Source organism: Cladophialophora yegresii (genome assembly GCF_000585515.1).
Source record: "Cladophialophora yegresii CBS 114405 chromosome Unknown aczIN-supercont1.1, whole genome shotgun sequence".
Classification (NCBI taxonomy): Eukaryota; Fungi; Ascomycota; class Eurotiomycetes; order Chaetothyriales; family Herpotrichiellaceae; genus Cladophialophora; species Cladophialophora yegresii.
This window is the reverse complement of record NW_006913045.1, coordinates 2120603-2136033: the sequence shown is the minus strand read 5'-3', so window position 1 is coordinate 2136033 and position 15431 is coordinate 2120603. Positions and strand designations below refer to the sequence as shown.

General features: G+C 54.6%; 7 protein-coding genes across 7 annotated transcripts; 3 read left to right on the top strand and 4 right to left on the bottom strand.

Annotated features, from left to right (window-relative positions):
- Nucleotides 1-27: 27 nt before the first annotated feature.
- On the top strand, nucleotides 28-872 carry A1O7_00757 (uncharacterized protein; the record flags this gene model as incomplete). The annotated part of the gene is made up of 3 exons (XM_007754798.1): nucleotides 28-159; nucleotides 288-668; nucleotides 744-872. 3 exons carry the CDS (start codon nucleotides 28-30, stop codon nucleotides 870-872), a joined length of 642 nt encoding a protein of 213 aa, XP_007752988.1.
- A 1059-nt stretch (nucleotides 873-1931) lies between these two features.
- A1O7_00756 (uncharacterized protein) lies at nucleotides 1932-2992 on the bottom strand (the record flags this gene model as incomplete). The annotated part of the gene is made up of 2 exons (XM_007754797.1): nucleotides 1932-2682; nucleotides 2745-2992. 2 exons carry the CDS (start codon nucleotides 2990-2992, stop codon nucleotides 1932-1934), a joined length of 999 nt encoding a protein of 332 aa, XP_007752987.1.
- Nucleotides 2993-3495: 503 nt separating this feature from the next.
- On the bottom strand, nucleotides 3496-6711 carry A1O7_00755 (uncharacterized protein; the record flags this gene model as incomplete). Its single annotated transcript, XM_007754796.1, has 1 exon — nucleotides 3496-6711. One exon carries the CDS (start codon nucleotides 6709-6711, stop codon nucleotides 3496-3498), a length of 3216 nt encoding a protein of 1071 aa, XP_007752986.1.
- Nucleotides 6712-6926: 215 nt separating this feature from the next.
- A1O7_00754 (uncharacterized protein) lies at nucleotides 6927-7967 on the top strand (the record flags this gene model as incomplete). The annotated part of the gene is made up of 1 exon (XM_007754795.1): nucleotides 6927-7967. One exon carries the CDS (start codon nucleotides 6927-6929, stop codon nucleotides 7965-7967), a length of 1041 nt encoding a protein of 346 aa, XP_007752985.1.
- A 723-nt stretch (nucleotides 7968-8690) lies between these two features.
- A1O7_00753 (uncharacterized protein) lies at nucleotides 8691-9101 on the top strand (the record flags this gene model as incomplete). The annotated part of the gene is made up of 1 exon (XM_007754794.1): nucleotides 8691-9101. One exon carries the CDS (start codon nucleotides 8691-8693, stop codon nucleotides 9099-9101), a length of 411 nt encoding a protein of 136 aa, XP_007752984.1.
- Nucleotides 9102-9958: 857 nt separating this feature from the next.
- A1O7_00752 (uncharacterized protein) lies at nucleotides 9959-11445 on the bottom strand (the record flags this gene model as incomplete). Its single annotated transcript, XM_007754793.1, has 2 exons — nucleotides 9959-10817; nucleotides 10871-11445. The coding sequence occupies 2 exons, from the start codon at nucleotides 11443-11445 to the stop codon at nucleotides 9959-9961; spliced, it is 1434 nt and encodes a 477-aa protein (XP_007752983.1).
- Nucleotides 11446-12608: 1163 nt separating this feature from the next.
- A1O7_00751 (uncharacterized protein) lies at nucleotides 12609-12932 on the bottom strand (the record flags this gene model as incomplete). The annotated part of the gene is made up of 1 exon (XM_007754792.1): nucleotides 12609-12932. The coding sequence occupies one exon, from the start codon at nucleotides 12930-12932 to the stop codon at nucleotides 12609-12611; it is 324 nt and encodes a 107-aa protein (XP_007752982.1).
- Between the last annotated feature and the right edge of the window lie 2499 nt (nucleotides 12933-15431).

Genomic DNA, 15431 nt, shown 5'->3' with positions numbered 1-15431 from the left:
TGAAAATTGTCTCGTCCTTGTTATCCCATGCCCGGGTACTGTGTGGCCGACACTGACGGGAACCGTCCCATCCGCGGCATACAGGTCTGGATCGGCATCTTCTGCGGCGGCGTCATCACCGCCCTCCTGATCATGTACAAGGTCAAGTCGGCAATGATAGTAGGCATCGCGGTCGTGGCCATCCCCTTGTGGCCCTGATCCACGTCCTTCACCTACTTCCCCGACACGCCCGAGGGCAACGACCGATTCGGCTTTTCAAAAAAGTCGTGCACTTCTACCCGATCCAGCACACGCTGGGCGCACAAGACTGGGACGTCAGTGCCGCAGGGCCCAAACTCGCCCTCGCGCTCTTCACCTTCCTGTCCGTCGACATCCTGGACTGCACAGGCACATTGTACTCGATGGCGCGGTTCTCGGGCGTAGTCGACGATACGACGAGCGCATTCCCGCGCTCCACGCTCGCGTACTGCACGAATGCCATCTCCATCTCCTTCGGCTCCCTGATGGGGACGTCGCCCGTCACCGCGTTCATCGAGTCCGGCGCCGGGATTGCCGAGGACGGCAGGACGGGTCTGACGGCCATGACGACGGGGTTTGTTTCTTCGTCGCCATCTTCTTTCACTCGTCTTTGCGTCCATCCCGCCGTGGGCCACGGGGTGTACTCTCGTGTTGGTATGTCGCCTACCTAGAACTGATATCTAATGGTATTGACCATATCGCCAACTTCCGCGCTCACGTCTCAGGTCGGCTGGATGATGGCCCGCTCCATCGTCGACATCAACCGGAAATACGCGGGCGATGCGCTCCCCGCGTTCGTCACTCTGGTCTTTATGCCCTTTTCCTATTCGATCGCATACGGTCTCATCGCGTAAGTGCGGTACCCCACCTGCTCGCCCGCCTGCCTGTCCATGTCCGTGTCCGTGTCTTTGCCCATGTCTTGCTAGATAGAGCAGTCGTCCCCGGAAAGGGCCCTTCGCACCTGCCTGTGACTGTGACTCACAACGTCCCACGCCCACCCATAACAAGCGGCATCATGACCTACGTGACGATAAACGTCTTAAACGTACATCATCGGACTGGTTTCATTCGGCCGCACTGTCCCGGCCGACGAGGTCTACAAGGAATATTGAACCTGTGAGTGGCCGTTGCCGTTTCTTCACCTCACCTTTTCACCCCGAACACCCTTCCCTTCCTGTCATGCGGAAGGTGGCTGAGTGCGACAGAATACAGTAGTTTCAGCTGGCTGTGGTTCCCTCCAGACAAACCGCGCACGGGGCCGGGCTCCGCGGTTCGTGCGTGCCGTGCACCACCGACGGTTCTGGGATGCTGAGGCTCGAGATCAGGACGCTACTGTGACGACCACGGGCGCTGGTTCCGACGAGCGTGTGGCTTTTGACACGTCGCTTCCATCGGCGAACAAAACGCCGCGGGACGTGGTGAAGGAGGTGCGGAATGGGAGGGTCGGAGACTAGACTAGACTGAATTACTAGGTAGCTGGAGCTGCCTAATTAGCTGCTGTAGCTAGTGGGTGAATGTGCCTGCTGCGTGCGGTGTGGACTGTGTGGTGTGATATTGGCGGTCACTATTTGAGGCTCCTCGACGCGTGTCTCAAAAAGATCGGACTGGACTGGACTAAATTGGGTTGACTTGGGATGAAATGAGCGTCTACTGCGGGGGCGGGTGAGGCATTACTATTCGATTTTGTCCACCCGGCACATAAATCTGAATGACAGGTACATCCGTCGACAGGCTTGACAGTCCGTACAGTGCCGGTGTTTTGGCATAGCGTTGTCCCTGTACCGGGTCCTCGTCCTTTTGTCCCGAAAGAAGTACTCCGCAGTAAGCAAGTCTTCGGCAGTGCTTGTTTGACCTGCCAGTGCCTACAATATCCATCCCGTCGCTATCATGTTGTGACGATGAACCACCTCTCGTCACCCCTCCTTCTCTTTCTCGGGTTCAATAAGCCGTTTCTCTCTCCAATACCAGGTACCGGCGACCACAGCCCCAGGTCCCACGGCAACTGTCCCAATCGCTATTAGGAGCGCCGCCGTCCGGAGATTGATATCCGCCAGCTCCATCCTCTTCAAGTCCCAGATCGCAAGGTACGCCCAGACCAGTGAGCTGACGAAAATGATCCAAAAGTCGGCCAGGAAGATCCCGTGCATGCCCTGTACCATGGACATCTGTGTCGAGGAGTAAAACAATGGGTTCAGGAACATATGGCTGAAGCTATGCTCGGGGTTTGGTGAGAAGAGGATTAAGTAGATCATAAAGAGGTGTAACATGCCGGTCACTAGGAAGGACGTCAGGTAGGTGCGGCTGAGATAGGGAATGTCGCTGTTGCGGTTCGGGGAACTGCTCTTGGTGCTGCTCCGGCCAGAGTAGAGTTTAGCAAACACCCAGATGAGAATGTCGACGTACCATGGGGATGGCTGCCAGAAAGCAACCACCGCCTGGGTAGTCCACATATCTGGGGCAGAGTAGGGAAGGAATATCAAGACGGTCGGGATGAGGTAGCCGATGATCAAAGCTGGGAGGAGCGCTTTCGCATATGGAAGTGGGATTGTTCGAGGCTTCAACCAGTATGAGTTGCTAGATGTGTCGTAGAGGTATGCAAGATAGTAGATCGGTATGATGACGGCTCCGCCGACAGTCTGATACAGGAGGGCGTAGATATAAGTACTGATTCACGCCCATCAGATCACACTTCACACTGTTGCGCACAACGAGGGAGATAAGCTTACAATCTCGTCAAGGCCCGCGCATTCCTCTCTCTGCAGCTCTCAACCGCCCAAACTGTTAGGATTGCGAAGAAGGACACCAAAAAGTATCCCAGAAACACGAAGAAGCCCGCGTCCCAGCCAGAAGCCGCGTTCATGAAAGCCGTAACAAGAAAGCTGAGACCTTGGTCGACAGGCGCTATGCCCGTGTAAGTCGTTCGAAGAGACAAAGGATGTTCAAAGAATCGATATGTTGTGGTGATCCGCTCCATTTTATCCGCTATTCCTGACTGTACTGAGGCAATGCGGAGTGCATACACCCCGCAAATTGAGAGTGTGGTAAAGATGAAAGCGAAGAGGATACCAGTCCCGTTTCTGCGGGGTGGAGGCGCCGTCGGCCGAGTCATCCTGATATAGCTGTTGGTATGGACCTGGGCTTGAGGCCACTTAGACACTCTCCATGGAGAATCCAAGGCGAAGGGGCAGTCTAGAGGTTGATATATCCCCATGGAGCCCAAGCTCCAGCGTCTGAATTGGGGAAAAAAGCGAAAAGTTAGACCCACGTGACATCAGATGGTGGGCCTGATCTACTGGGTGGTGGTGCGCCTGGTCCCTTTCCGATGTGACGAACCATAGTAGGATTAGCATGCATCACGAGCGAGACCCTTGGACGCTTTCCATTTGGTAGTCGTTGCCGTTTCTCAGTGGTAGAAATCATGTCGTGTTTGGCTACCACGTCTGGTGAGCTGCTAAGGTAGATGAGGTCGCCTGAATTTCATTCGTTGCACAGACACCTGCACTCAGGGACAGGACAGATATGGTGTTTTTCGAACCACATTCGCGCATGAGCAGCATGACAACCATGGGAACATTTGACGCACAGCACTGTGAAGCGAGACATGGCAATGTCCCACTTCCGAGCTGCTACCGCCTTCTGCGCTTCCAGGTCAGTCTCTGCAGTTGGGATCACTGACTGGCGTAGAACGATGTCTGGGACGGAATCAGGGCCCAGGTCCGTAAAACTACCGATGGGGACTGCTGTCCTGGCCGAAGAATCAGTTGCTGACGATTTCGATTGCCTCTGCGAGGAGGTTTTTGGTCGAGGCGATAAAGTGCCCTTCAATCCTCCCCCTGCCGAAGTATCGGGTCCGAGTGTGGTTTGAATGCTGCCTGAAACGCTCGCGCTGAGGTCGAGGCTGGCCTTGCCCAATTCATGTTTTGAAGCATGAATGGTCCTGTACCAAGGTAGGTAGGACTCATCCGGAACTCCAAGCCACATGTCACAGACACCACAACGCGGCAGGTGGCGCTCGCATTTAGGGCAGACAGTGCCAATAGCTGCAGCCTTCTCCTTACTGAGCGGATGTCTCGGTGTATCGACTGTCTTGGATCCCGAAGATGTCTCATCACTGGTTCCAGCCTTATGTGCGAGGCTCTGCGAGCAGTACTGACACACCAGGCGGACCTGCTGTTTCGCTGGAGCTATGAGCGGTCGTCCTGATTCATCTTTGGCCGCATTCTGGCAGGCAATATCGAACCGAACACGGTGGAACTTGAGGTCCCAGCTGTTCATCATATGCTTATACGCGTCCTTCCATGCTGTGAACTTACGAATCACTCTCTCGTCATTGAGATAGCGTGGCACAGCTGGACAAAGCGCTAGCACGGCCGTTTGTAAGTCGCCAAAGCGCTGAACGTAGTTGCTCATTAGATCAAAAGCAGCCTGTGTCGCGGTACCCGTGAGGATAACGCCCTCAATGTCCCCTGCGGCGACTGCATCTTTGGTGGCTTGAGCAATATAATGTGTCAACTTCGAGTCGTCGTAGTGTCGCAAAACTACGCATACCCTATACTTGAGAGGAAGTGACTCTTCTGCAACGACATTCGACCAATCCCCGGTCTTGACATAGGCTAGAATTGCTCGGGCATAAGGATCGGTCAAGTCGTCGGCCAAGGATGCGATTGTGGCTGCCCAGTCGTCCTCGTCAGATTCATCCCTAGTCACAGTCTCTGAATCACTCGCCCTCGCTCTTCTGAAGGCTCCCGCAATAGCCATTGCTAGCATTTTGTGAGACTGATTGGCTGTCTTGTTGCGGAGAGCCTCGTAGACCAGCTTGCGATCCATTGCAAATAGAGCCAATGCCGCGGCCTTTGTGTGTTGATTTTTGGCCACCAACCGTTTGACCGTGACTTCGAGTTCCTCCGGCGACCAGGCTAGGCCGGCGGTGTGAAGGCAAAGCTGCCTGTTAGCAGCATATTCCGTGTCAACGCTATTGATCCTAGGTACGCTCAGGCGGCGAACGAGGTTTTCAATGATCCGGCCCGGTTTGTTGGAACTTGGACCCAAAGTCCGGTTCTTCAGGTCGATGACTTCCATCCAAACACTATAGACGCCGATAAAGGATAAATCCAGGTTATCTTGGGCCATGTTGCCATTCTTAGAGACCCTGGCAGCACGTTCGACCCAGGCCCAGAACGACTGCAGCCAATGAGAGTCCGAGACGATCGCTTTGTTCTGGACCGGGTTCAGCAGATAGCCAGCTTCACAGCGCAGCCTTTGGGCAGAGAGGAGAATCAGAAGGTCTGAGAAAGGCACATCTGTCTCGTAAAAGCCGAGATCTGCATGCCATGCCTGGTCGTCCAGGCTTGACATTCTTTTACCACCAGCAGCTGTCTTGGTCTGTCGCGACTGTCTGAACGTCTGCCTTAGGGTGTTTCGGGGCTGTGCTCGTCGACGTACTTGATCGATTGTGGAACCTGTGTCGGTAGGTTCTATGGACAATGTTTCGATCGAAGAGGTGCCTTTGCACAAAAATCCGGGAGGAGCAAGCGTGGTAGGGGTTGGTACTGGGCTTGGTGACATGAGCTTAACACGGCCGTGCCCGTCCAAGGCTAGAATTCTGGGCCGCCTGGATTTCGTGGTGCTTGTCAGAAAGTCAAAGGAGACAATTCGTGATTTCTCCTCCATAAGGGCGGACGGATCTGAAAATTGTTTTGCAATATCTTGCGTGCGATCGAGGTAGATCTCTTGTGGCTGGCTTGTTTCCCAAGACATTCCATGGCCTTCATTTTGCTCGACCCGGGAGGTTTCTGAGAAGTCCTTGCCCAGGTTGTACACCCTCAGATTTCCGGTACTGGAAAGGACGCCCAGGCAACCGCGCTGAGCTTTTGAAAACCGCAGACTCCAGATGGTACCCGGGCTCGTGATAGCACTCTTCAGCTCAAGTGACAACTCTGGCGGACGGTTCTCGTTATGCTGGAAGCCCATGTGAGGAGTGTTGACTCGGCTGATCATTCTTCGGTCCCAGACGCAAACGGAAGGGTCGCTAGTGGGATAGCAGGAAGCAAAGTAATTCTCGTCGAGCCAGTCGATGGCCAAGTTGTGGACGCATCTTGTGGCGAACTGAAGCCCATTGCTGACTGAGGGCTCCCTCAGGTCGTATAGCCTAACAAACTGACCTTTGACTCCGGCAACTAGGAGAGAAGGGTCATCCTGGAAGAACTTGAGGCTTGTGATGGGTTCTCCACTTGCTAGCTTGTGCAAGGGATCGGAATAGTTCTTGGAGAAGCCCTTCGACCCTGGTGCAGGCATGCGCTGGTTGAAGTCCCATATGTTCAGACAAAAGTCAGTGCGGACTTTATCGAGTCCCGCGGCCAGCAGGTTCTGGGTGTTGAGGGCGACGGCATTGCAGGAGCGCTGGCTTCTGACCTGGAATGACAGAGAGTCCTGATGGCCTTCAGCAATGTTGAGAAGAGTGGCCTCTCCGCCAGCTTGTCCCACTACAACCAGGTCTTCATTGGATGGGTGCCAATCGAATGCTCGAAATGCCGGTACCTTGGTCGTGGTATGGATAGTGTCATACTGCAAGATGTCCTTCGCATGGCCCGTAACATTGCACAAGCGGAAAGATTTGCCCACGACATCCACATACAAGAAGCGCTGGCCGCTCCCAGGCAAGGAGTTCTGGGAGAAGCGAATGGCAGCTTCCATGTTGTCGCTCCACGGAACGGAAATTCAGGCGCGCGTGAGCTGAAGGTGAACATGTCCCAGAAAGGATTAGCGTCTAGGCCCACTTTGCGCAGGCGGTGACGAGCGGCAGAATCAGAAAATCTGGGGAATTTCGACCACAGACTCACCGAGAGGCTCGACTGGGAATTCACTCGACTTGTCCCTGCCTCTGTGTCCACGCTCGCCTTTTCTGCAGAATGGCGAAAGAGCGTGGTCCTCCACACAGATATTCTACTCGCCCTGCATCTAATACATACCGGCCGAAACCCAGTGGAACCGATAAATACCGCCCCAAATGGGCTCCGCGCGACAACGGATCTCGACCTGATCATCCGCGGAGTTATGAGTCGTACCGACCCGGAGACGACGGAGTACGCGAGCGCCGTGAAAAACCCAGACAAGAGGACGTGCCCAGCCTGCCACCTGTCCGGTCTGCAGTCACAAAAACCAGGCATGAACGAGCCACCAATCCCTCCACGAGAATACATTCGCTGAAGAATCAGTTGCAAAAACAAGAGCTCCCTGGCACAATTCGACAGGAAAAGGAGCGCGAGCTTGCCGCCCTGCTGTTTGAGCAGGAACAGAACAAACTCAAACAGGAGGCCAGAAAGAATCTCCAGCGCTATCATTTTATCCGGTTTGTAGAGCGACAGAAATCGGAACGAAATCTCAAAAAGCTGGTTAGGCAGAGAGATTCTTGCAATGATGAAAATGCGAGGAAGGAGCTCGAAAAGCAGATACACATCACGGAGGTGGATCTCAACTACGCCAAGTACGCTCCTTTGGGTGACAAGTACATTAGCCTGTTTCCGAACGACCACACCGACAACAAAGACAAGAGGAAGCGAGCGAAGTTTCAAATGAACAGACTCGACTTTGCCATCCTGGACGAGGAGCAGCAGAGGGAGCTTCGCAGTCAGTACGAGCAAGCAGCCAACGTGGTCCGCACTGCTGCAGGCGATAAACCACCCATGTGGTATCAAATTGAGGAACGGATGGAAAAGGGAGAGGCACAGCTGGATTTATTACGCGAGGGCAAGCTGACTACTGGCAAACAGCTCAAGACCAGCCTGGCCACACTCGGCGGGAAGGAAGATGCTCGAATGCGCAGTACCAATGGGCCCGATCTGACGGAGGCGAAGCCAGACTGGCTCGACCACGACGGTGTCATCGACCCTGCCGATCTGGACAGTGACCAGGACGAAGACATGAGCGATGGAGGTTTCTTCGAACGCTGATTTTTCGATCCGCGGTCACTCCTGCTACGGTTTTGGCGTTCGTGATAACTTAACGACTTGAGATACCCCATAGACGGAAATGGGACGCGACGGCGAACAGGACGTGGCTTAATACTTGGGTAACTCTTGACGCCCTCTGTCCTCTATTCGCTCGGTTGGTGTGGTGTGTCTGTTTCCATTCTTTCCATCCTGCCTGCTTTGTATGCTTGTGACATGTTCCACGACATCATAACTTGTGACAACACAGTCAGGCCTTATTTATACCAACGATCGACCGTCGGTCTTGTGTTCGTTGATGGGTTGGGCCAAGGAAACGAGGTACTGTATCAAGACACCTGTCCCAGGCCAACGGGGTGAATTCTACCAACGCGACCTCAGCAAGAACAACAATTCAATCAACAGCCTTGCCGGACGATATTAACAAGCCCCTTTTCACTACACTCATGTCGACTTCCATTGCTCCGTCACAGATTCATCGCACGTTACCATCACCCGGTCAAGGATTGTCGTCGCGAAGACTTCGAACTCCATGCCACCGGGGCCCTTCCCTGACCGATCTTTCATCTTGATTGGAGCCCTAGGCACTTCCAGCCGGGACGAGGATCTTGATATCCTCGAACCCGAGAATCTCCAGCCTCGAGACGCAGAATAAGGGCGCGGGCCAATCACACACGAAAGAACCATACCGGGTCAGGTCAACCTCACGAATTCTCTTTGGCAGCCATGCCGCCAGAGGCCCAACAACACCGGTATCATCACTCCCTCTCACCAATCAAAAAGGTCAAAGCCGCCCTTGAAGGCGTCAAGTCCCCGAAATCGCCGCCCTCGTCTCCATCCAGTGGCGGTGGCCTCCCAGAGGACCACCAAAGAATCACGGTCTTCGACTTCAACTGCGACACCCGCACCCGCATCGAGGAGATCTACTTCGACGACCCCAAATCCCGAGAATGTCTGAGCGTCAACCCGGGCGACCACCCGCAGCACGAGCAGGAGCGCAAGCGGTGCACGGCCGAGAACTGGCGCGCCGAGATTGAGAGACGGATCGTGGCGCAGTCGAAGATGGTCGATCACGCTTACGGCGATGCGCATCCCTTTCGAGCTCAAGCTTACGGGCATGGCGATGGACAGAAATGAAGAATGAAAACGAAAATGAGCCGTCAGCCAGGACTGGAGGCAGCAAGGCCGCGAATGGGGCGCCAAAGAGACTAGAACTAGAGCAGACTCGACTAGAGCAGGACATGGGAGATCATCTACCGTACGTACGTTTGCTCGGGCAACCTCTTCTCCTCCCTTTCCCTGTCGACAAGACAGGTGTAAGGATGAGTAAGTCCCAAGTTCATGTGAGTACATAGTACGTAATTATGTGCTGTGCTGTGCGCATATATTTTCAAAAGCGGTGATAATCGACCACCCGATATCGACCGATGTGGTTACTAGCCCTATGTACTCCGTATGTATATTCTTTCCTTTGGACCTGCCCAGGTCAGCTGAGGTGAGTTTTTCACCACTCCAAGCACCGTACGTACGTACGGTAGGTAGGTAGGTACGTAGATAGCACAAGTCGTGCAGGACAGAGGTAAATTATTGCATCCTTGTATCGCGTGGGCATCGGTTCCAGTCCAGCACTGCGATCCCATCCCATGTACGACAATTCTGGGAAACGTGCTTTGCTGTAACCACTTTGGGGTACAATAGATACTGTGCTCGGACGAGTCTGGATGTAATGTACATACGGAGTACACCTTGTGCATATGAAGGGCAGCTAGTGCAGGAGCATGAAATCAGTCCGATTTGGTTCAGTTCAGTCTTAACGAAAAAGGGACATTCATCGCCGCCATGGTGTTAAGCTCATGCATCGTCCCAATAGTATGTTTAGCGTACGCAGTCAAGGTAGCCTACTGCCATACTGTGAGGCTCTTCACTGGAAGTATTACATACAGAGATACTCCGTACCATCCACATTTCAAGCCCCGTCCACTGGACACCTCTTACTAGAGTTCCGAACTGACTCCTGATCCTCGACATGCATCGTAGCAGAGGAGATGTCGAAATTTGATGGCTCTAGGAGGCGACGCAACTTCCCCAGTCGTCTCTTCAGAGTCTCCACCTGACGGGTCACGGCTCACATACCACCACTGGATCTCTTCTTTCGCTGCCCGGACTATCTGTCGTTTACACGAGCCACACCGTCGATCTGGATGCTCTTTGAGGGAGCTGAGATTGTCCAGCACCGTCTGAGGACTACCATGCGGCATGTACTCGGTATAATCCACGGTTTCTCCTCTCGGGTCGAGCTTGGCCAAATGCCGGAGAACAAGCTCGGTCAGCGAAGGGATAGGAGAGTTCGAGTTCGTCGCCAGTCGTGGCGGGCATTCGCCCTCGAAGTGATCAGGGGCAGAGATCGGTTGCCAGAGCCGCAGATTCCCATTCTGTATGAGAGGGATGTGGGAGCCCGGTTGGATTCGCTTGGGCGGCAACCTTGCGGGCTGATTCCATGGGTTCGGATGGAGGATTAGCTCTTGCAAGCGGGCATTGCTGACGAGATCCAGCACCTCGGAAGGCAGCTCGGTCAGCTGGTTTCCTGCAATGTTCAGGGATTCCAGGTTGAATAGGTCTCGTATGCTGGGCGGGAGAGAGCTCAGATTGTTGTTCCGAAGGGACAAGAAGCGCAGATGCCGGAGATCGAGGACTACACTGGGGAGTTTTGTGAAGAGGTTGTTGCCCAGGAATAGACGGAGCCGAGGTTCGAGATCAGTGCCAATGTGAAGCATGCCCTCCGCGATCTCCTCTTGCTTGCTGAGTGTATTCAGCGTGCTGACTTCCGACGGCAGAGTTGATAGGGACATGACCCTGGAAAAGGCATCAGACGAGTGTCCTGTAGGGGGTTCTGCTTGATCACTCACGACAAATCCACATCTTCCTTGCCCAGCTCGAGACACTGTCTGACGACGTGGCAGACGGCTTCGTGCTCCTTGGGCACCTGAACGGCATTGCGCAGAGCCAGTTTCGTTCTGGGCGTCGAGTCCTGACTGCCGCAAGACCGAACTCTCGGATGCTGAGAAGAGTCGTGATCCTTCTGGCTGGACCTCTCTTGGTCCCTCAAGAATTCGTCTTCCATGGTGAACGAATCGCTTGATAGAGGTTCTTCGCTCTCACTGCCCATGAATATTCCCGAGTCGAAGTTCCGCCGGAACTCGCGTTTCTTCCGCTGGCTCGTCCTCGTACCGCTCTTGGCCGGGTGAAGGTCCCACCACGAGCCTCTGAAGGTGTGCTTCTTCTTCCTCTTGCCGGCGGCATAATTCTCGGCCCCGGGCGCGGTTTCGTCGCTGGAAAACGTCGCTGGGTCGCTGGACGTGGCGGGCTCGTCGGCATAGTCAGAGCGCGTCCTCTTCCGAGTCAGCAGCAAGGACGGGCGCGTGTGTCCTCGGATTTCGGCCTGCGCGGGCGCGGAGAGTGCAGGAAGCTCAGGCTCGTCCATGTCGGGGAAGTTCACAATAAAGATGCGAGGCTAAGTAGGTCAATTTGGGCGGCAAGGTCAGTAATATCCGCTTCTGAAACCAGCGGCAAGTGGCAGCGTGCGAGTAGCACAGCACTGAGATTGTGTAAAGAAAGCCGTTGAGAGGGTCGCGACGCGTCTCCAATTCGGAAGGACATCGCGTGTCGGGCGGCGGACGTGATGTTGATGACGCTGCATCTCCACGTCCAGCCCTACGAGCTACAAGGTCGCAACCCGCCATGGCCCATGACCACAACACTTCAGAGCATGACATTGGCATTGATAGTTCGAGCTTCATTCACTGATCCAACAAAGTGGTTGTGTCATGAGAAACTGGTGTTACCATTTAAATGCCATTGCAAGAGGCCCAGCGAGCAAGCCCCCAAAACGGAAATCTCTTTCCGAGCAGGGCATGACAGGTGACAAGTATGGAGTACCGAGTACGGAGTGCTCCATTGCGAATCTGATCCGCTCCACCCGATGTCATCGAGCAGCTTGACACGCTGACCACGGTCAGAGAGTTTGCACGGGTAAACCCCTGCTCCGTACACCAGCAGTGGTTAACGATCCAAGGCACGAAGCAGTGAGACACGCGCAAGTTCCATCATGTTTCTTGATACAACTACAAGACTCGCTCAACTAACTAAATGTACATCTGTGGTGCGAACAGAGACTGAAGACTCGGTTTCCATGCTTCCAGGGTATATGGACGAAGCAGTTCATCATGTCGGTCGTGATTCCAAAGCCACGGCCCCTTCCCCCACCACATGACTCCCCACGCCCCAGCAGTCGAGTCCGCAAACCTGGGCCCATATTCAAAGCGCTCAAGGATATGCAAGAAGCGATTGGCCGCCCACGCCCATCTGCGCCCCAGGCGTTGATTGATGTCGCCCTCAAACCAGTGGGTAGACCATGAAAGTACCGGCTGCGGTAACAGTCATTGCGTCGCAGATTTACTCCTCCTCGGTGTGTTCTCCAATTCAACCTCTCCCAGAGACGAATGTTCGTAGATCAAACGGAGATAAAACAAGCAACTAGTGCTCGTTATGATAAGAAACATTGACTCAGTCAAGACAAGGAAATGAAACGGGTCGATCGGCGGCCCAGCGGCTGCTGAGCACATCGACCAGGGGTCCGACTCCGGGTTATAACGAGCCCCAGAACAATGCCGCAGCGCCGGCGAGACCAGCGACGACGAGGTTCATCTCTAGCGAACTGGCGGCGCCAGTGGCTGAAGCGATAGGTGGGAAGACGCTCGAGGTTGCTGAAGCGGAAGCGGTCAGGACCGAGCTGTGAACCGTGCTTGCTCCAGTCGGGTAGCTTGAGGTCACGTTCCAGCCTGTCGGGGCGGAGTAACTGGAAGTCGTCGTGGCGTTGGCATAAGTCAGATATTTGGTGACAGTGTGAGTGGTCGACATGGAGGCAGTGACAGTGACGGTAGTCTCCCCCGACCAGTCGCCAGGAGGCATGTTGGCGAGAGCCAATGATGCAAGGAAGAGCACTAGGGCTCCGAATGCGGAGTGAATGCGCATCTTGGCAGGGTGAAGGTGTATCGTTGGGCTAGATCTGGAGCAGTGCGCAAGGCTGTCGATGGCAAGGCTACTGCATTCAACGCAGTCTCGATCCACTCCTCTTGTGTGAGGTTGAGTGATCCCAGATGGCCACTTTCGGGAGGGGCTGTTGCGCGGATTAAAGTGAGCGTGAGACGAGATATGATCCGTCCGCGGAGGACCTGTCGTGGTTTGATGGATGTTGCGGGCGTCGCGCAAGGCGAGCTGAGGGAGCGCTGCTCGGGTTGGTTGAAGAGAACGAATGCGACAGGAACTGAGAGGGAGCTCAGGGACTCGGACGACAGCAATATGCTATCCTGGTGCTTTGTGCGTGTACGGGTGAGGAAGGATTCAGTCGCCCAGGGTCAGGGAGGTACAAGAAGTATATGTGGCGGCCGAGGAGCATATCTGGAGGCAGGGCCATTTAGCGGCATCGTCGCCGGGGACCCTCTAGATTGCGTGCAGGTCCAAGCAGACGCCGGTGTCGACAGCGCGACTTGACACGCATCCACTGGTTGTTTGGCAGATTTGAGTTGGACTTGAGGTTCGTTGATCGCAGAGGCCAGAGTTTAGTGCGAGTCTGAAACAGCGCCTGTGAGTGGCCGTCCGCGACCTGCTGCGGGGGTTTCCCCGGCTGCCAGCCAATGCCCGTCACGCCAAATTTCCCGACAGCCCACTAAGGGTGCGCCGGACCCAGATTAGATCGGTTAGTGAGGCAGCTAACCAGATCAGCCAGGCACCGCGCGAAACTCATTGGAAACCTCATCTGCTAGAAATCCCGCGTCGCCAAAGATTAAGAACAGCGACTTCAGAATCTAAAAGGTGCGCGCCTTGCCCATTTGTCCAAGATCGCCGCCCGCGAAAGCAAACCTACTTTCGGTGCCCCTGATGTCGACGCGGAGAGTTGCCATTGCCCAGCACGCGTCCGACTGGCTTATCGGCGCTCGCGGGGCTCTCACTCTCGGATCAGGCTTGGAGTTGCATTCGGATTTGTTCTCTATCGTCAAACTGGGCCTAACCTCTTCTAGCCGCCGGTACACTGTATCCAATTTCAACCCCACCGACCAATGTGCGTTGGTGGTGTTTGATCTACCACTGGCAATGCGCGCAACTGAGCGCGATGACATTATGGCCTCTTGTCGCCGTGCATTACACGACGTCGCTGCACCTCGCCGTCCGACCACCAGCGACCCAATCTGGTTGGTTGCGGGAAGAGTGTTTTGAGATTTGTGGTCTGCGCGGAACCGCCGATACTCACATCGTAGCAGTCAGGTTCAGGCCGACGCGGTGTTCTCGAGCAGGAAGCAAACTTGCTAACCCCGCTTACTGGTGTATACCGTACACGGCGGATGCTGTCCTGGTCAAGCGCGCAATGGGGCTAGTAGCAAACAGGGACAATTTTCATTGTCCCTAAGCACGCCTTACTACCTCGAGGCTAGAGAGAATGCGCGGTTGCCGTTGTATGGTCTGTGCGACAGTGCGTTAGCGACATTGTAGCAGCACCCCTCGCCTCGGGCCAGCTGTTATCAACTACGGTCCCTGAGCACGAATATGTGCGCAGCAGTGCACAGTACTGTAGTCGGAATCAGCCCGCTGCCCTCTTCCCACCTTGAGCCCAATAATTGAACTGGAGACATAACTCATACTCGTACTGTGGTACCCCGCGGATCATTGATGAACACGAAGCGACCCAAAAGTATGATCGTCGGTCTGCAGGGAATTGTGGATGGGGTCTCTGCACATCTTCTGCAAGTGACCGAATGAAGAAGCAGGCGAAATGAAAAAGTCGAACTTCCCAGTGGTGATACTCCGCACAGCATGCACATTTCGCTTTTGTTTGATAGCACCCCTGCTTCTGATACTAAGCGACAAGACGCCAGCGTTGGCCTTCTCAGCAACGCCCAGGGAGCTGTTCGGGGGTAGTCGGTGCTCACTGCCTGCGAGGGGTACATGCAACATGAATAATGGAGATAGCGAAATTCTTTACTCTGCTGGAAAGTTATTACTGTGCAGAGTGACCAGTGATAGATAACAGCTTGGGTCGATCGTTGTTCGTTTTGTCTATACTCGCACATACTGAGGAAGAGACGGTGAGTCCGGGAGGTTACTAGCCAGAGTCGAGACAACAAGCCTGCATGTCGGGGCCGGATGTCAGTACTGTGTAGGAATTATTGCAGTCGCTCTCGTTTGCATGAAGGACGAATGAGGAATGACCCCCTGCATTTCTATGGAAACTTCCGAGCAGAATTCTTGCTAGGTCGAATCAGGCCAGGCGTCAAAGTCAGTGTCGACCTTGTGACGGGCGGGTTCAAGCCACTCCTCAAAATGTGTATCTAAGTACTCCGTATGCGGGCTGGAGATTTTCCGGGCAGGTGGCTGGGAGTGGGAGCAACACGGGGGTAAGACTGACTCGAGGTG